General features: G+C 40.5%; 1 protein-coding gene across 2 annotated transcripts in view; it reads left to right on the forward strand.

Annotated features, from left to right (window-relative positions):
* Positions 1-3,798: 3,798 nt before the first annotated feature.
* The window catches only part of LOC145991233 (RNA-binding protein 24-like), a 153,723-nt gene continuing 136,685 nt past the window's right edge, over positions 3,799-20,836 (forward strand). For both annotated transcript variants that reach the window (XM_083127192.1, XM_083127193.1), the window contains exon 1: positions 3,799-4,375. In XM_083127192.1, the coding sequence (XP_082983318.1) occupies positions 4,124-4,375 (252 nt within the window). In that variant the 5' untranslated portion in view covers positions 3,799-4,123. The remainder of the gene's footprint in view (positions 4,376-20,836) is intronic.

The raw sequence follows: 20,836 nt of genomic DNA on the forward strand, positions 1-20,836 counted from the left end.
ATGATGGAATAATGTGGTAAGATAGAACAAATGGTGCATTGAGCATTTGTTCTTAAGGATAGAAAGTTTCTTTAACCAACGAAGGTATATCCGCAAAAGCTTAAACGTCAAATTACTTGGAATTAATATCTGGTTCCTCTTTTTGTGTTGGAATTAATATGTCCTTGATTTTTTTTTTTCGTGTTGGCATTATTATCTGTCCTCATTTTGCTGTTGTAGAAAATCACATATTCTCGAACAGTTTTTCCGGTAGTTTTGCACTAGTCCCATTCTACCTGGCAGAGTGTGTAGCATGCTGCGTGTCCAGAGAGACTGTTCGAATACTGGGATGCTTCATTAATTTGCGCAATTTATTTCATCAAGTCGCCATTCATCCTCATCGTCGCGATTAGTATAGAGAGACAGAAAAGGGACGTCTGTAACAGCAATAACTAACTAACTCCCTAGCCTTCTTAAACCCGAAGGTTCATGGCTGCAGAAACACAGGCCTTCCATCTTTCCCTATCTTGAGCAAGTTCTATATACTCTTTTCCATCCTTACCGATTTCCCTTAGGTCCATCTCAACGTTGTCCCTCCATCTTCGTCTTGGCCTTCCTACAGGTCTCTTACCATCAGGTTTTCCAACAAGAATTCTGTAAACTCCTCTTTCCTCTCCCATTCGTGCCACATGGCCTGCCCACCTAAGTCTTCTTGATTTAATTATTCTAATAATATCTGGACATGAATACAAATTATGTAGTTCTAAATTATGTAACCTTCTCCACTCACCTGTTTCCTCATCCCTTTTAGGTCCAAAGATTTTCCTAAGGATCTTATTTTCAAATACTCTCAATTTATGTTCCTCTTTCAATGTAAGGGACCAAGTTTCACATCCATATAATACTACAGGCAAAATTACTGTTTTGTATATTTTAACTTTTAGTTTCTTAGATATTAAACGAGAAGACAAAAGTTTATGAAGAGAGAAGTAACATGTATTTCCTGAATTAAGCCTACTTTTTATTTCCTCTTTAATAAAATTTTCATTTGTTAATATTACTCCTAAGTATTTGAATTTGGAAACTGGTTCAAACGAGTTGTTATCAATACGAGGGCCGCACTGAAAGTTTCGGGAAAATGACATAAAGAAGAAGAATGAAAGTACATCAATTTTTTATTGCTTTTCAAAATATTCACTCTTTACAGCAATGCATTGTTTCATGCGATGGAACCAATTGTTGAACCAGTTATGTCAGTCTGAAGTTGGTACCTGCGAGACATGCATTTTGTATGCTTCGATAGCCTCTTCGGGAGTGAAAAATCGCTGACCACGCAACTTTTTCTTGATTGTTGGCAACAAAAAAAGATCAGATGGGGCTAAGTCAGGTGAATAAGCTGGATGAGTCATTAGTTCAACTTGTTCATGATCCAGAAAGTTCCTTCTGTCAGATGCTGCGTGCGAGCTGGCATTGTCGTGATGCAGAATGATTCGACGATTGGGGTTTGAAGTTCTGAGCACGTGGAGTACTTATGACAGGCAAATTGTGGTATACCATTCTGCATTGACTGTTCTACGATTCTCTAGTGCAACAGTCGCAATGTGACCTGATTTACCGAAAAAAGAGGCAACCATTTTTTTCGACACACTGCGTGCACGAACAATTTTCGTTGGTTTAGGCTCATCCTGGAACACCCACACAGCAGATTGTCGCTTTCTTTCAGGTTCATAAGAGTAAACCCATGATTCATCGCCTGTGACGATGCTAAACACAAGATTTGATGATACCGACTTGAACCGTTTGATCATAGCCTTGCACCACTTCACATGGTCGTCTTTTTGTGCTTTTGTTAAATTGTGTGGGATCCAACGGGCACAAAGCTTTTTCACACCTAAATGATTGTGCAAAATTGTTTGTATTTGACTCATGCCAATACCTAAGGAACCCTGAATTTCGCGATAAGTCACGTGTCGATCACTGTTGATTAGTTCACGAACCGCATCAATGTTTTCTGGCACAATGGCTGTCGATGGGCGGCCTTCACGAATTTCATCACTAAGGCTAACGCGGCCACATCTGAATTCTTGAAATCAGCGATAAATTGTCATCTTTGATGGGGCATCTTCGTGAAAAGTTTCGATCATTCGAGTAACACACTGTTGCTGTGTTAAACCTTGCCGAAAATCATAATAAATCATGGCACGTAAGTTCTCTCTTGTTAATTCAATTTTTTTTACAAACACCTCACTTCAAACTTCTATCCTGAAATGAAAAAGAATCCGTGTTACATCAGTCCTTGTATATACAGTCGACAAATATCACAGTTTATAAATATAACAAAATCTAACAGATTGCATAGCTGCCAGTACCTGATTCCTGAAACTTTCAGTGCGGCCCTCGTAATTAGATTTTGATTATTACGTAACACTTGGTTTCGGCCTGTAAGCATATATTTAGTTTTCTCTTTGTTAACAGCAATAAGCACATTAATATGATTAATTAGGCATAGGTAGAAAGACATACATAAGCTACCAAAACTGGTGTGTGAGAGAGAAAGAGAGAGAGAAAAAGTTAAAGGGATCAAGAAAATTTAAAGGGAGTACAAGAAATAGAAAGAATAGAAGGAACGCAGAGGAAAGAGAAACCAAAAGGTTTAGAAAGTAGATGACATGAAGAAAGAGAACGAAGATAATCAGAATAGAAGAGACATATGCAAAAGAAGTAGAGAGGAAGAAGAGAGACAATAGAAGTAAAGATGGAAAGAGTGAATAAATTAAATAGAGTAGAAGAGAAAACTGGAGGATATGGAGGAAGAGAGTTACAGAAGTAAAAAAAAGACAACAGATAAAGATAGAAAGTTGTAGATAAGCAGAGATAAAGAGCTAAAAAAATTAAAAGGAATAGAGGGGAAAGGAAGAAAAGATATACATAGTAAATGAAAGAGGAAAAATGATGTAAATAATGAAAGAAAGAGAATATAAGAAACAGAGAGAAAAAGATGGTAAAGAATGAGGGAATACATGAATAGAAAGAGAAGCTACATAAACAGAGATTTGTGTGTGTGTGTGTGTGTGAGAGAGAGAGAGAGAGAGAGAGAGACAGAGAAGGAATATTTGTTTTAAGTCCACTTTATGCCCAGAACGGCTAATCGGGACTGTACCTACAGTTTAAAGTTACATCCGAACCATGTGCCTCCACCGGGTATCGAACCAGGGATCCCTTGATTACAAGGCGGCGACGTTATCATTACATCATCGGGGAGGCGAGAGAGAGAGAGAGAGAGAGGACAAGATAGATGTAGCAAGAAAGAAAATCACGAGAACCTACGCTAAATACACAATGTAAGACGACTAGTTTTGTAAAGAAACACGCATTGTATCCTATTCTTGATTCTAATTCCTAAAAACGGGAGATTAGGTGATGTAGGTTGGAGGATCTGTAAGGATTTCGGGTCATTACACCTAGAAGCATTCGCATGTGAGGGATTCTTTGTGGAGCGCTACCCCGTATGCGCTGAAATAGATTACATCTGCTACCCCTGCTATATCTTTTGCAACCCCCCCCCCCCCACCCTTACAGCATGCACGTCTGCCGAGCAGCTGTGTTTTTGATTCCGCGGAGGGGGGGGGGAGCGGGGCAGTACTCCCCTTGACAGGACAGCGTTCCCCCCCATTGTCGTTTGTCGTCTGCTCCCCGGTGCAGCGCGTGACCAATCAGAGGACGCGCAGAGCGTCGAACTACCTCCCCCACCATTTACATGAGCGCGCGCGCGCATATGTTCGCGGCGCAGAGCATGCTGGGAACTGGCGGTCCGGCTTGTGTTGTGCGTTACGAGTTTGCTGGCACTGGGGTGAGCTAACGTTTACTAATTTTAGACTTGGGCAAGTTTTTTTTCGCAACTTCTGGAGAATACGCTTTTTTTAAAAAAAAACACAAATGTACGTTCAGTGATATTAGTGCATTAGACCCTCACGGTCAACAGTGTGTGGAAACAGTGTGATAGTCACTATTGTTGTGTACGTTGAAGTGTGTGCGCGCTGGTACGTTCCCGTGTTTTAACATTTTTCGTTGCGGTTTTATCTAGATCCCCCAAGGCGTGGTTTTCGTCTGTTCGGAGATTCTGTTTTCAAAGTTCGTCTTCGATATGTTGATGCCCACAGCAGGTATACCCGGTGGCGATCCAACAGCAGCTGCTGTTGCGAGCACAGCGACAGGAATGACAGACGCGAGTGGGGTGCAACAGAAAGACACTACATGGACCAAGTTGTTTGTCGGTGGACTGCCCTACCACACCACGGACAAAAGCTTACGGGATCACTTTGCCGTGTATGGAGATATCGAGGAGGCGGTCGTCATCACGGACAGACAGACTGGCAAGAGCAGAGGATATGGTTTCGTAAGTACTTTTTTTTTCTTTTGCATCGATTTATCTTATCACATTTCTACCAGATAGCAAGTCTTGTTGATGATCAGTACCCTATCTTCCAGCGTCAAATTGTCAGCCTCAAGAAATTTATTAGCTCATTCAGTGGCGTGTCGAAAGACTTAAGGGTGGGGGGCTATCGGAGGACATCAGCAGTAGGCAGGGGCTTATCCAGAATTCCCCGTTTTGTGGTTGGTGTAAGTTCGTATTTAGGGGGTGTAAGTACAAATTTAGAGCAAAAATGGCCAGAAATTGGACCGTTGTGAAAACTTTTGGGAGTTTTTAAAGAGAAGTTGTGTGTGGTTAAGTCGGTGCCAGCAGGCACGTATCTAGCCCTTTATTTCGGGAAGTATCCAAGTCTAACATGTAATAATAATAATAACAGTTTATTAAGCTTAAAAACTATTAATAACAATATTTACAAAGGCCAATTACCTAATAAGAAACGTATAAAGCAGCTCCAGGGCTCACCCAGCCTCAAATCAATTGGTACCTGGGGGCAACCCTAGAGGGTAAAGGCGACCAGAGCGTGGTGCTGATCACATCATCTCCAAAATGGCCGAGATCGAGAATGTGGGGGCCCTACCCCCGCACCTTCTAAATGTGCCTTCATAGCACGGTGCTGTATGCACCGGAAACTTTCAACTTCCTTTACATAAGCAGGTAAAATTATGATATGAGAATAGGGTAGAGATATAACAGGTCCTATTCAATACCTAGAGCCGACCTGCGTGGCGGAGTGGTTAACACAGGGGTCCCGGCTTTGGCATGGGTATTCTATTTGATTGTCCCTTCAATATTTTCATCATATCATCAGCCATCCTCATCGTCGCGATTAGGCAAAAGTGGGAGAAAAGCGAAGTAATGTAAATCACTCATTTAATAAAAAAATAGCACATTCAGGGGCGTGCCGGAGGAAGGGGGACGTATCTAGAATTACATTTCGAGAGGGGTCCGTTGCACGTGTCTCGCATGTAGTATTAATAATAACACTCGTAATAATAATAATAAATATGTTAATACAATTACTATTAATAATATTAAAATAGGCCAATTAATAATGATAATGAGGCCTCTCCGATGGCGCAGTGGTAGCGTCATCGCCTTGTATTCAAGGGGTCCCGTGTTCGATACACGGTGGAGGCACATAGTGGTTCGGATCCCACTTTAAACTGTAGGTCCAGTCCCGATTAGCCTTACTGTGCATAAAGTGAACTTTAAACATCAATCAATCAATAATGATAATGATAATTTTTATTATTACATGAACAGGTAAATAGATGATATATTGGATATGTCTAGTTAAAATCACAAAAAAATGTGTAACAACAGTTGCCCTACGAAAGTAATTAATGTAAATACTTTCATGGATTGCATAAAATGCTGTTAGGTCCAGCTGGTGAAAGTTAAATCTCCCAATCATTATTTTTATGCGTATTGTTAGTGGTAGTGGTACTGATAAATTATCGTGGACACTGACAACTCAAACCTGCATTATTACAATGCAGTCCTTATCTTTATACAAAATATGTAGAAGTAAATCAACTTAATAATTAAACTAGTGTTTAGCATATTTAATTTTGGACTTGGTAAGCCTTTTGGGGGAGGGGGCGGACACCTTTCCCCCTCTAAACACGTCCTTGATCGCCAGGACATCCAGGGATGGATACAGCCATTGGCGTAGCTAGGCATGCTTCGCCCCCCCCCAGAAATGTTGTCAAATTGTACTGGTTTGAGATAATTATTTCTACAACAAAATTAGCGCCACTTTTAAGATAAATTTTTAGTTGCTACATTAAAGAAATGGCTCTTGGTTTCAGGTAACACACGGTATGGTAGTTGACACCATACGTCACATCGAAATTCCTTACTTGATTTTTTATATTTAGCGTCGCCTTTCTGGCACTTTTGGCTAATGCGAAATTGGTGAGCACTCACGAAGAACACCCAAGTGAAGGCCAGGATTCGAATCCGGCACCCCTGGCATCGTAGCGCATTGATAACCACTCCACCACGGAGATCGGCGTACGTCCTTCTTTCCCTATTTTCTTCTCTCTTTTTATCTCCCTGTCTGTCTTCCTTTCTCATATAAGTGGAACACACAGAGCCCTAACATTCATGTTGTATATTATTTTACCCACGTCTTTGGGACGTAGCCATCGTCCCTCCTCTGGATCTGCTCCTGGTGAGTGCCCAGAATAGAAGGTCACCGGTTCCCTTTCAGATACAGAAAATATCACACTACTTCCAGCTCCATTTGCCCTCAGAGTTAGCATAATCTTCTTTTAGCGTATTTTCCTTTAAGAAAGTACACTATGCATTGTTCTTCGTAATTTGTTACATTTATCATTTTGTTCCTGTCTCTTGTTACTTTCTTGCATTTCTCTATTATTCCTGTCTCCTTTTACTTTGTTGCATTTCTCCATTTATTCCCTTCTCTCCTTACTATGTTGCATTTCTCCATTTATTCCAGTCTCTCCTTACTTTGTTGCATTTCTCCATTATTCCTGTCTTCGCTTACTTTCTTGTATTTCTCAATTTATTCCAGTGTCCTCTTCTTTATTGCATTTTTCTATTATTCCTGTGTCTTGTTACTTTCTTGCATTTCTCCATTTATTCCTGTCTCTTTGTTACTTTGTTGCATTTCTCCATTTATTCCTGTCTCTTGTTACTTTCTTGCATTTCTCCATTTATTCTTGTGTCTTGTTACTTTCTTGCATATCTCCATTTATTCTTGTGTCTTGTTACTTTCTTGCATTTCTCCAGTTATTCCCGTCTCTCCTTACTTTGTTGCATTTCTCCATTTATTCCCTTCTCTCCTTACTTTGTTGCATTTCTCCATTTATTCCCTTCTCTCCTTACTATGTTGCATTTCTCCATTTATTCCAGTCCCTCCTTACTTTATTGCATTTCTCCATTATTCCTGTCTCCGCTTACTTTCTTGTATTTCTCAATTTATTCCAGTGTCCTCTTCTTTATTGCGTTTCTCTATTATTCCTCTCTTCTTAAATTCTTCCATTTCTCCTTTTATTCCTGTCTCTTGTTACTTTCTTGCATTTCTCCATTTATTCCTGTCTCTTTGTTACTTTGTTACATTTCTCTATTTATTCCTGTCTCTTCTTACTTTCTTGCATTTCTCCATTTATTCTTGTGTCTTGTTACTTTTTTGCATTTCTCCATTTATTCCCGTCTCTCCTTACTTTGTTGCATTTCTCCATTTATTCCCCTCTCTCCTCACTTTGTTGCATTTCTCCATTATTCCTGTCTCCGCTTACTTTCTTGTATTTCTCAATTTATTCCAGTGTCCTCTTCTTTATTGCATTTCTCTATTATTCCTGTCTCTTCTTAAATTCTTGCATTTCTCCTTTTATTCCTGTCTCTTGTTACTTTCTTGCATTTCTCCATTTATTCCTGTCTCTTTGTTACTTTGTTGCCTTTCTCTATTTATTCCTGTCTCTTCTTACTTTCTTGCATTTCTCCATTTATTCTTGTGTCTTGTTACTTTCTTGCATATCTCCATTTATTCCTGTCTCTTGTTACTTTCTCGCATTTCTCCATTTATTCTTCTGTCTTGTTACTTTCTTGCATATCTCCATTTATTCCTGTCTCTTGTTACTTTCTTGCATTTCTCCATTTATTCTTCTGTCTTGTTACTTTCTTGCATATCTCCATTTATTCCCTTCTCTCCTTACTTTGTTGCATTTCTCCATTATTCCTGTCTCCGCTTACTTTCTTGTATTTCTCAATTTATTCCAGTGTCCTCTTCTTTATTGCATTTCTCTATTATTCCTGTCTCTTCTTAAATTCTTGCATTTCTCCTTTTATTCCTGTCTCTTGTTACTTTCTTGCATTTCTCCATTTATTCCTGTCTCTTTGTTACTTTGGTGCATTTCTCTCTTTATTCCTGTCTCTTCTTACTTTCTTGCATATCTCCATTTATTCCTGTCTCTTCTTACTTTCTTGCATTTCTCCATTTATTCTTGTGTCTTGTTACTTTCTTGCATGTCTCCATTTACGTGTATTCCTGTCTCTTCTTACTTTCTTGTATTTCTCCATTTATTCCTGTCTTTTTGTTGCACTTCTCTCTTACTTTATTCTTTCTCCTTATTTCCCATCTCTTTTACTTTATTTTAGTGTAAGACACCATGTCTCTCATGCACATGCAACTAGATTAAAAAAAATACTGTTTTGTACATTTTAACTTTTAAGGTTAAGGATGAACTACCCCTCCACTTTGCAACGTGCGGTGAATTGAAATTGGGGTAATGTGGAGGAAGGGTCCCCACACATTTACAACCTGGGCGGTTTGTGCAAGTGATGTGGCCAGCACCACGCTCCCGTCGCCTAAACGGCAGGTTTGCCTTCAGGTACTCATTTGTGCAGGAACATTGCTTAAACCATGCAACCCGGGTCTTCTGCACGGCACTTTGCGAATGAATTAATGTCTTAGCAAGAAGAAGTTAATAGTGCTGATTCATTCAGTGTGATGTCCTTTGCCAGTGTAGATAGCCTGGTCGTGAAATTGTAAATTTTATTATTATTATGTACCCCAAAAGTGGACTACAAAAATATTCGACATCGCGTTTGACATCAAGAAATAATAATAACAATAAGATTACGAAATTCTTGAGAGCGGTAACAATTTCTTTACGTCAGATTTAGTTTCCTTGAGATTTATTTGCAGTCTGCAATTTCCTGTACTTCGCCTGCTGCCTGTAACTCGCGTAGTCTCTCTCTTTTATACAACGTTTGTGCAAACAGGAAGTTGTGTTTGGATTTGCGCTCTCTCAACCAAAGAATGAGAAGCTCGTCCTTACGCTCAACATCTGCCCGATTCACTGAACAGTAATCAAATGTTTCTGAAAATACTTTACGAAGCGAAATTCGAACCCGGGATGGGTCAGCAATGAACTTTAGATGCAGGCCCGCCGGCCACATCCGCCCTTAGTTCTAGAAATTTCGAAAGAGGAAAATGAAAAAAGAAGGGAATAGGGAAGAGAAGAGTAAAAGGAAAGAGCATGAAGATAAGGGAAAGAAAGACAAGATGACGAAGAAAAGGGAACATAATGAGGAAAAGAAATGACTGTTACAAGGAAAAGAAAATGAGAAGGTAGAAAATACAAGAAAAAGGAAGAGAAGAAAAAAGACTGAACATGAACAGAAAAGAAAGAGAAAACACAGAACGAGGAAGAAAGTAAGGAAAAGAAAAACAAGATGAGGAAGAAAGGAGAAAACAATGAGGAAGAGAAAATTATAAGAACAGAGCGATAAAAGAAAAAGAGAATGAGAAGGAAATAATAAAGAAAAGACAGACAAGGGAAATAGCAGAAGAAAGAAAATGAATGGAACCTGACGAACCGAATTCTGTGCATTCTTCTATCATCTCTCAAGCGGTTACTGACCCTCAGGCACGTAGCTAGGGGGAGGGCTCAGGGGACTGAAGCCCCCCTCCGAAACCCTACAAATATCTTATTTAAAGAGTGTGTAGTGGTGATTAATTTTACTTCCTTTGCAGGATTAAACATATTATATAATAAGTTGTAATATAATGAGAAATTCATCTTCAGGGCTCCTTTCGCCTTTAGATGGCGGGTCCTGATGCGGGATCAGCACCCTCCCCCCGAAATAAAATTCCGCTCACGGACCTGATGGCCCTGCATTATGAAAAGTTTTGGCCGCCTCTTATTTAAAAGGCTGACTGGCACTAAATTGTGTTCCCCATGCTGAGACGACACCGTGAAAATATTAGTACAGCGGGATGCACAAGTAATGCTCGGCAAATTGTCCATAACTATTTTCATTAATTTTTCTCTCGCACCTTACACGTTTTTGTGGTCTAGATTTTTACACATGCCGATTCATAGGCTGCCGGCGTTTTGTTTCAATTCCTGAAGCTCTCAGTCCATGAAACAAAGAGAATAAACATGGTGGTGGACAATTTGCTTGGTAATACTCATGCATCCCACTGTACCATATTAGATTATTGCCTTGTAAAAAAATAGATTTATTCGGAGTTGAGTAAGTTACTTGAAAAATAACGCGACAAAGTACTTCGCTTCCAAAACGTACCCGCTACATCTATCACTTTCACACCAACCCCGGCCTGTGTGAAGTTGCTTCAAGTTGTCAATTCGCTATATTTCTCTCCCTCAATCGGATTTCTCAGATTCTGGCAACGTGGAGTAATACTATTTCACTTTCCATCACCATTAATGCATGCAGGAAATAATTTTTTTATCAGTTCGTGTTGGGTTCATATTACAGGGTGATTCAACAGTCCCTTAACACCACCTATAAAATGTAAAGAAGTTAGGCTGGGCTCAAATGGACACGATAGAAACAGGTTAGGCCAAGCGGGAACCACATTGGTGTGTTCCAAACGGACGGCCCTAATATTGAATTCATCTCAAAACGTTTAAATGGGAAGGGCGCGATGTGATATATCAAATCAGGCTAGAATTTTACTAGAAATGCAATGGTAAAGGTTTCTCCGACCTATCTTTAATCAGGAAAAAGTTATAAAACGAGGTAAAGACATTACATGCATTGCAGTGCGAACGTTATACATCTTTAAACGGGCTATACATAAAGCAAGTGAGGGGTGTAAGGGGTAACCTTCCACGTAGTACACCCTGGACTGCATTTTGCAGACGAACGAGGCTCTGGTGACTGACCCTATGGCCAGTATATTTTGTGTGTGCTGTCCCGTTTTCTGCCCTTGTGTGTGTTGAGTGCCTCTTTGCAGCCTCAGCTTATAACGAAAGTCAGAATATTTTAGTAACACGACATTGCAATTATGCTATTTCAGTTATGTATGGTAAGGGGTTGGACCCCGTATAAAGTGACGGGTGCAAAATAAGCCTAAGCGATGACCCACCCAAAATTTTAAATTCAAATTCTTAAAGCAAGTGAGTACTGGAGAAGATTCCGAGCTTTCCATGCCCAACGTCACTCTCAACTTTGGTTCTCTATGGATCATTCGTCGCTCGTAAGGCTTTAGCATACAATTAACACACACTATACTGTTTACAACGGACTGTAGAGCTTCATCAATGCAAAAGTCATTCAAATATCCAAACTATAGCATTTGTTATAGTGACATTACCCATCAATAGGGAGCGGAAGTTGATGAAATGTCATCTTCTTCTGACATCTCTGACACGATGCCCATTAAATATACACAATATTACACTTCGTGTAGAACCCAAAAAAGGTAATTTTAAAGTGCATTTTCTTTTTGCATTTTTTTGCCAATTTTCAGGTTTTAGGTCCCCGATTTTCAGCATTTTCCCGTCATTTTTCGCAATATTCGGTGTATTGTTTCGTCATATTTTGTCACTTCTTTCATTTTGGTAATATTCTTGAGTGTTTTCACCAAGGAGAACATAGGCCTATATGGTATATCTCGCAGGATCTTTTCATTAAATTGTTTTAAAATTATTCGGTTGTTTCTTTTGGAAATCCTCGTTGCATATTTTAATTGAATGTGCATGTGCTTTCATTTGCTGCTTTTTTATTATTATTGAAATTAACAAACTTGATGGTAATTTTTTGTATTTTTTATGTCATTCTTCCCATTTTTTGGGACATTCTATAGATATACCTATATATTTTAGGTCATCAACTTCCGCTCCCTACCCATCAACATTCACCTGGCTTAGGTTTAACTAGAGCTGCATTTCAGTGACCAGGAGAGTTGGTGTTGTCACTCTTGTTCCCCCAAAGTTGTCAAATGTCCCCTCTCCCCCGAACTTTCTCTCACCTCGGGAATTCTCTCCCCCTTCACAAACACCAGCTTCCCCCTTTCTCAATAAGCATATTTGAAATAACCTGTCGCCTTCAAATTGCTTGCATCGATCCGGGAAGAAAATTAGTGTCAATTTTCCTCATTTGACGGAGCGACGGTGCCCTTCGTTAAGTCCATAACGCCATCTCTTGGTGGCAACTGGGAACAGCCGATCTTTGAAGTAAGGGTTACTGTTTTGAGTAACTCTAACGCGGTTAATTTTTTGGGAAAAAAAAGGGAATTTTCGATTCAAGTTAAGTGACATCTACAGCTTGGGATTTCCTCATTTCTACGTATTTGGGAAAATAGAAAGAAATGCCGACGAGATCGAGAACGTGTGGAGCCCTATCCCCACACACAAGTGCCCACATGGCACTGCGCAACTGATAAGGAGCTTTTATTTGTTGCAAAAATGAAACAAAATAGCATTGGAGTGTCGTCGTCACCAATGGAGGGCGTGGAGGGTTCTAGACTCCTTCCTGCTTATCAAACAACACAAATAAACATTTTAATACCATGATATAGAGCGACCACACACAAAAGAACCTTCGGCTAAAATCCTTCGCGCACCTTCCCCGCGATCTGTTCAGCCCGGGCCATAAGGCAGTGTTGCCACAATATGAGGGCACAATTTCCCGTTCCAAGGGGCAAAATTTCCCTTTGTGCACCAATTTTTCCCGTCACCTAAGTCAATTATATAATAATAATTAGTAGTAGTAGAAGTGTTGGTGGAAGCAGTAGTAGTACGCAGTTAAGTATTCCTTTGAATTCGTTATTCCTTTGAATAAAAATATTTTAAAAATATCACATTTCAGTTTCATCACTTCCTGACCAGATGTCCCAGGTTTCAATCCTGGTCAGGAATCCATTTAATCATTAATCCTCATGACCTTATCTTTACTATTTATCCAAAGATGCATCAAAGCAACGTACAATAACCTTAAAGGAGCAGAAACAAGTAGGAATAGCAAAATAAATAAATAACATAAAAATGTGGATATGAAGTTCGAAATTAACATAAACTGTAACAATGTAGTGAGATGACCTTAACATTTCCCTGCAATTGTGGTATTTTTCATCGAAATTCCTTTTCCCTTTTGGCTAAAATGTCGGTTCGAATTTGCCTGCAAATGGGAAATTTCCCTTCATGTGGCAACATTGTATGGTTCACCCTGCCCCTCCCCTCCTCACGGGAATACGGTGCACAGGAGTCGCGGGTCTGCGCAGGTTTTTTTTGCCTGTGGTTCCACAGAGAGAGCTATAAAGGAACTCAGGAGTGAAAATGAAAAATATGGGGAAGAAGAAATCAGCATGAAAGAGAGAGACAAGAAATTTAAGTGGAAGATAAAACTGGAAGAATAGGACTGCTGAAAGAGAGAGAGAAAATGAAGCCAGAGAGTATGAGAAATGAAACAGAAAGAAAAGTGAAAGAGGGGGAAGAATGAAAACACGAAATGAGGGCTAGAGAGAGAGAGAGAGAGAGAGAGAGAGAGAGAATTGAAAAGAAACAATAGCTCAACCCCCCCTATAAGCCATCTCAGCGTACACCATGGACCCAAAAGTCACGATGCTGCAAAAACGTATTATTTTCACGGTATCCAGTGACATGTGAAACGCAGTTCGATATAAATTATTTTTGTTTATTGATTCATTTAATGTTCAAATATAAAAGTGTGAGGTTTGATTTATTTTGTGGATAAATTTGTATCCGAGCCAGACGTCGGGAGTTGGGAGACGGGTTTTTCCTGAGTGACAGCCGCGGCTTAGAACACGACGTATTTGCACCAACACGGAGAAAAGGAAGGATTATTTTCGTCGGGACCGGGCTAGAAGTCACAGCGGGTTGGCGAACCCATTTTTCACGGATGACCAGGAAAATCAGCTGGAGCCCAAGCCTGCAAGGATCGAGGACGCGCTGGTGACCGCGTTCCAAGACAATGGCCAGAGGTCATTTCCATCTCCTCGGAAACCGAAGCCAAGCCACCTTAGCGTGCTTCTCAACGAACAAAATTCGAAAGTGATATAAAAACAAGAGTACTACGATTCCAGACACAGTTTTTACCCGGATTTCATAGAGAGAGCATCTCCGCGCTACACTCTCGCGTGATTATTGTTTTGTGTCCGTGGACTTCGTTTTCTTACGTACCGTGAGCGAATTGCAGATATAGAGTTACCAGTGTGCGCCTTATTTTGGTGCAGTATTACGCGGTGATTTGTTTTTGCCAAGCATGGACTACATAATAATGGGCGGCTAAAGGAGATAGAGAAGGGAGTCCGTCGACTTCCCTGACACCTGCAACGATGCATCGCCGTCATCCGGTGAAGCCAGCCAGCCAGCTCCAAAAACGACGCCAAAGCCAACCACTGCCCAAAGCCCGAAGGACGTTCCAGATCGACGTCCAACCGAAGCCCGTTACCAGAGAGAGAGATGATTCCAGATCGACGTCCAATTGATGCCCGACACAAGAGATATTCCGGACCGGCGCGTGACCACGTACTCCCGACGCTAGTGACAAGAGGAACGCCTGAAGTACTGAGAAGGTGCAAGTACACCATATCGTCGCAATCATCCTTCGTCGCGATCGACCTCGGAGAACAATTTCGCCGCAAAGGAACCGTGTGCAAGTCCCGCGTCCAGGAGAGATGAATGACCACGCAATGTAGCAGAGTCCGGTAGAGTATTCTTCAGATGGTCTATGTCCATGTAAACGTGCAGTGTTAGTATCAACACCGTACTGTTAACGCCGAAGTCTCACTTAACCTAACTTCCGTGTCTGATAATTTTTTGATATTGTTATAAAAAAGGGTCATTTCATGTTCAGATGTTCTAATTTAATTGTCTGCATTCAGGGTTAGAAACTCCATTTCATTACTTTAATATTTAGTGTGAATTGTCAAAGTGTGCTCCATTTTTTGTGTAACCGACCGCCCCGTCGCGCCATTTAATTTGTCATTAGTTGACTGATGAGTCCTTTTTAATTGTGGAAAGCGTAATTTATATTGCAAGGTCGTGCGCGTGAAGTAGTATTATTTATTGCATAGTGGTTTTTGATGTAATTTTTGCTCGCGCCGACGATTGATTTGTGTATTCCGGCAGCTGGAGCCGATTAAGTGTTGCATCACTATGTAATGGTGTAGTTGTTCTCATTGGACGAGAGAGGCTTATGTGTATTACCCCCGTCCCAGAAACTTGTTAAATGTCGTGTTTACGACTGGATGCATACGTTCATCCGAACGAAAGATCTAACCACGTCGACCCAATTGTTTTAGATAACCGCTTTCCGAGGGATGGCACATAAATTAATTTAAAAGAGCACAGGAGCTGGCAGACAAATACCCTAAATTCACATAAAGGTTTAAAACTAAAAAGGAATGATATGTTAATGAGATCCATGATTTGTATCTATACTTCACATGTAAAAGTCTCATATGTGTGACAGAGAGAGAGAGAGTGAATGAGTGAGAGATTGAGGAGGCTATGTAAACAGTTGTTGATTGCAATATTTTTTGTTGTTACAATATATATTCACTTTTTACCGTTCGTCAGTGTAGTTATTTGACGTTTTTTAGGTATCGGATATTATGCTATTAGTGAGTTATGATTGTTCGAATCTACATATCCAAGGTAAACAAAACAGTGTAACATTTCAAGGTATTTATCTCCGCCTCACAATAGTACGACGATAAACGACCGTCTCAGTACCGAACTTGAAAACCTGGACCGTAAGAGTCACGACCGGTTTCCCGTACACATAACGACGTTTGGCCCCGTGCCGGGGTAGGAATGACACGTCATTTCGGGGACCGTGAGTGCACTCGTTACATTATTAGCAAGAGAAATTCAAGTAAAAAGGTGTCCTAGTTTGATGGAAATGTTTATTCTCACTTACGTTGTGTGACAATAATTTGCTTGTTTTCCGATAGAGGTCAGACAATCCCAATGAAGTGGTTAGGAGTCAGGTTCTCCGATAGAGGCGAGACCGAATGCTCCATTTAAGAGCCACCTTGTGGCGGCGTTGAGTTACTAACCACTAACTACTACTATAATAGTAATAAAAATACTCATAATTTTCATCAGCTGGACCGAACATCCTTTTTAGTATTCAGAAAACAATCCATTTTAAAACTTTTTTACATTAATTTATTCCTCAGGACATCTGTTTGTATACAAATTTTAATGATCTGAACTAGACATAAGTTTGAGAATGAATCAGTGGCGGCGATTAGGTTCCAAACCTTGGTGGGGAGGAGGCACGGACAGTTTACTTTCTCTTTGTAGATAAGGTTTTGCATAGTACGGGGGCTAATGCGGCAAAAAGTGTGTCTCCTTTATCCCCGCCACTGTAATGAATAATAAATTATTTTACCTGCTTATGTAATAATAATACATAATATGCTAAAGTGTAATATGATTAATTTGGTTTATTTTACTTCGCCTTTCTTCCCTTTTGGCTAATCGCGAAGATGAGGATGATCGATTGGCATTGGAGTGTCGTCGTCACCAATAGGGGCGAGGAGGGTTCTAGGCTCCTTCCTGCTTATCCAACAACGCAAAAAAAAAAAAAAACATTTTTAAACCATGATATAGAGCGACCACAACCAAAGGAACCTTCGGCTGAAATCCTTCACGCACCTTCCCCTCGATCTGTTCAGCTCGGGCCATAAGTATGAATTGATGAAGGAAACAACAAACACCCACAACGAACACCCATTCCCAGGCTGAGATTCGAACCCGTCGTAGCGCGCTGTGATGACCACTCCCCCACGAAAGTGTGCTAACATGTAATAATATTAAATATTAACATATTAATCTGTTATTTATAAACTTTCTTATTATTGTTATTGGACACTTGGTTTGGGCCCCTTCCGAAATGTAGTTCTGGATGCGTGCTTGTCTTTGAGCGGTTCGATTTACCCGTAACACCTGATGCTGCAAATTCCAGCCGTAGGTAGTCCTGGACGAGACCTGCAAGGTGCTGGAGAAGGTGATAGTGCTCTATATGCCAGCGCGCGAACAGTATCTCTGACACAGAGGAGACATCTGTGCAAACAGGCAAAACAAACACCGGACCGTGCATCGCATCTGTCAGGAAGGTTTTAAGGCAAACAGCTCCACGAATAACCTCTTTTTTTCTCTCTGCAAACCACCACATAGACATCTTTCAGAAAGTTTCAGATAAGGCTGTCTTGACCCTTTTGTTCTCTCAGTTATTATTCCGTCGCACGGACACCCTTCAACATATTATTGGTATTTCTAGAACAAGTGTGAATTATAGGGAAGAGTGTACATAAAGTGAGTCTGACTTTTTTTTTTATAAAAAAACCCTCATATTAACGAAACTGAAAACAAAATTAATAAATCTTCAGTGCATGACGACCAATGGCTAATTCTAATCTCTCATAAAAGCTACTGGGCACTGTGCGAATTAAGCTTTTTGCTGGGGGGGGGGGGGGGTACCAGTCAGTAAACTACCGCCTTGCTGTTCTAACGCCCGTGTGCACGAACGAAGATCAAATTTTAAACTCGGATCGGGAAAGGATCACTGGAAAATTCCATTGCACCAAGACGGTTCAACACTTGATCGCGGTCTAGGAACATCAAAACGAGTTTATCTTCTGATCGGCCATTCGCCACCGTTTTGGTGTCTGATCCTGGTTCACGATACTGACGCATCGACTGCAGGCAGTTGTTTTTGAATATAAAAAGAGCGGAAAGTGATATCGAGGGCGTGCAAACGCTAGAGATGTTGGATGTACAATGCCGATAATTCGAGAAATGTGTAAACTAAAAACTGCCAAAATAATAATAATAATTTGTGGTTCTGTGGCACAAAGTCGAAATGTTTCTAAATACGTACTTTCTATCCCAGAACACAAAACATATGCATGTGCAAGGTGAATTACAACAGAGGAAATATGATTGTATAAATTTACGAAAATACATGTTACTGGCTATTTACACGACACGATAATATAAATATATAAGAATTAAGAAATGAAAAATTCAAATACTTACCACAATACAGTAATAATAATAATAAAATATCTTTATTGAGCGGGCGAGCGTACCATACCATATGAGCGTACGCTGTTCTCTCGCGAATGCATTTCGTAAGGCATTGAAGTCCCGTAGAAGAAGGTTCCATGCTTTCTCCTTATCCTTTTGTCTTGCGCCGTCAGTTCTTTTTTAAGATTATTATTTCTTTACACCCTGCTACATCCTTGTACTCGTCGACAACGTTGATCAGTACATTTCTCAAATTCAGATAAGTTTGCGGCCCGAATTACTTTCTTCTCCTACACGTTGATACTTTAACACATCACACTACTCTGTGGGGTTCTTGATTGTCATTTGTTTTAGCCAACCAATCAGGTATAACCTTACAAATTAATCTCGGATCATTTGAACGAAATCTCGTGAACGTCGTTTTTCGTTGGTGCAATGCAAATCTTTAAACCAAGTTCATTTAGAGTGGATTAAAATTGATCTCGTTCATCTGAACTTCGAAATAATCGGCGTTGGTGCACGCGGCCATGAGTGCTGTAGAAGTTTAAACTTAGTTTATTAAATCATACAATAATTACACGTAATTTAGAAACAGCATTTTTAAATTCTAAGAGAGCCAGTACTAATTCACAAAAAAAAAACAAAAAAAAACTGACGAACTAGTAACACCGAAAACTGTGCAACTTAATATCCAGCTAATATACGAGGGGAGAGTGAAAAGTTTTGAGGCTCACAAGGAAGGGGTGTTTGAGCTACAGTTTCTCATTATGATTTCTCTACATAATCTCTATAATCACCCCCCATGCATTCTGTGCTGCAATTTGTTTACAGTCATCTGGTAGAATGATTTGTCCCGAGTCTCACACCACTGAATGACCGCCTTCGTCGTGTGGAAGTGACGTCGTCGAAGTGAATTCTTCATAGCAGGGAAAAGATGAAAGTCTGACGGGGCCAGGTCGGGGGAATAAGGTGGATGGGAAGTGCGGTGAAGCCCCACACTCCACCAAGGCAGTCTGTGCAGAGGTACCGAATCACGGCCCTCTCGGCCACTCTCTTCTCTGACACTTCATTCATTTTCAACCTGAAAAAAAAATAGAAGATAACATGTGAATTTCATAAAAGTTTGCACAGAATGTCCTAAAACCCAAACCTTACATTCTCCAAAATTTTAACTACCTAGTATCACTCCTTCCATGTGAGGCTCAAAACATTTCACTCTCCCCTGGTACTTACGAAGGGCCTGCCTGATGATGGCGCAGTGGTAGCGTCGCCGCTTTGTAATCAAGGGGTCCCGGGTTCAATACCCGGTGGAGGCACATAGTGGTTCGGATCCCATATAAACTGTAGGTCCAGTCCCTATTAGTCTTACTGCGCATAATGGACTTAAAACACCAACTCAACCAAGCGACCAACATACTTACAAGTTTCTTGTGATCACTTTGGTACTTGTAAAATATGAGCACTATGTCATAAAAACTTAAGTGGAAACAGCCTGCTGTTGTCTCGCCTCGGTGAGGTTGGTCAGTTGCAGTAGGGCCGGCAGCTGCCCCCCCCCCCCCCACTTTTGCCATCATGCTAAACGTTATTTACCGAGGGATAGTAAACTGTCCGCTCCCCATCTCGTTTTGGAACTCAATTGCTGCAACTGTCCACAAGGATGCATACTTTCCGGCAGTGGCGGCGATTGGGGGTCGAGGGGGGCAGTTTCCCCCCTACTTTTTGCCACTTTTGCCTCACACTATGCTAAATTTTTTCTACAAAGGGGAATATACTGTCTTTCCCCCCCAATTTTGGAACCCAACCGCCGCCACTGCTTTCCGGCATCAAAATCTTTAAAATGATTTTTCAATTGTGTTTGTTATATAGTTACGAAATTATATACAATATGTTTCCAGTTCCATGTTCTTTGAGCGGGGATAAAAACATCCCTCACAAAGATAAAAATAATTCTCTATTGAGAAGGATAACATTTATTGCAGGAGAAATCCGCCCCCCCTCGCATCTGTCAATTCACACACTGCACCTGGACTATCTAAATCTTCACTTGCGCTGCTGAAGTTCTGGGGTATCTCGCTTTCTTCTCTTCGGAATTCCCTATTTTTCCATTTTCTTCTTTTAATTCTCTATCTCTTCCTTTTTCTTATCCTTATCTCTATCTCCATCTTGCTCTTCTGTTTTCTTTTCTTCTCCTGTGCCTCTCCATGTTTGTCTTTTTCATCTGCTTCTCTCTTTGTCTTTATTTCTTTGTGTCTATTTCTTTCTTCCTCTGTTACTCTTTCATTTTTTTCACCTTGTCTCCATTTCTGATTCCCTCTTCCAATCACAGTATCAATCCTGCGTTCTCTGCTTGTGAAGTTTTTGCTCTACTTTAGTTAATTCTGAAGATTTTCATGTACGCTACGCAGAAGCGGGGGGACTATAAATTATTCCAAGATGGGCTAGTAGAGTCCAGCGCAGATATTTCTGCCGTGCGATGCGCGACACAACTCAAGAAGCAGTGTTGCTAATGGAGCAGATAGAAAAATCGCTGCAGTGCGCCGATGCACAGCTGTTACGTGCAACAAGAAAATTAGAGAATTCAGGTCTATCTAACGTTGAGTTTTAAACGTCATGCATTATACCAGGACTAGGATTAATATGT

This window comes from Lepisma saccharinum, chromosome 8, assembly GCF_977018435.1.
Source record: "Lepisma saccharinum chromosome 8, izLepSacc3.1, whole genome shotgun sequence".
NCBI classification, from domain to species: domain Eukaryota; kingdom Metazoa; phylum Arthropoda; class Insecta; order Zygentoma; family Lepismatidae; genus Lepisma; species Lepisma saccharinum.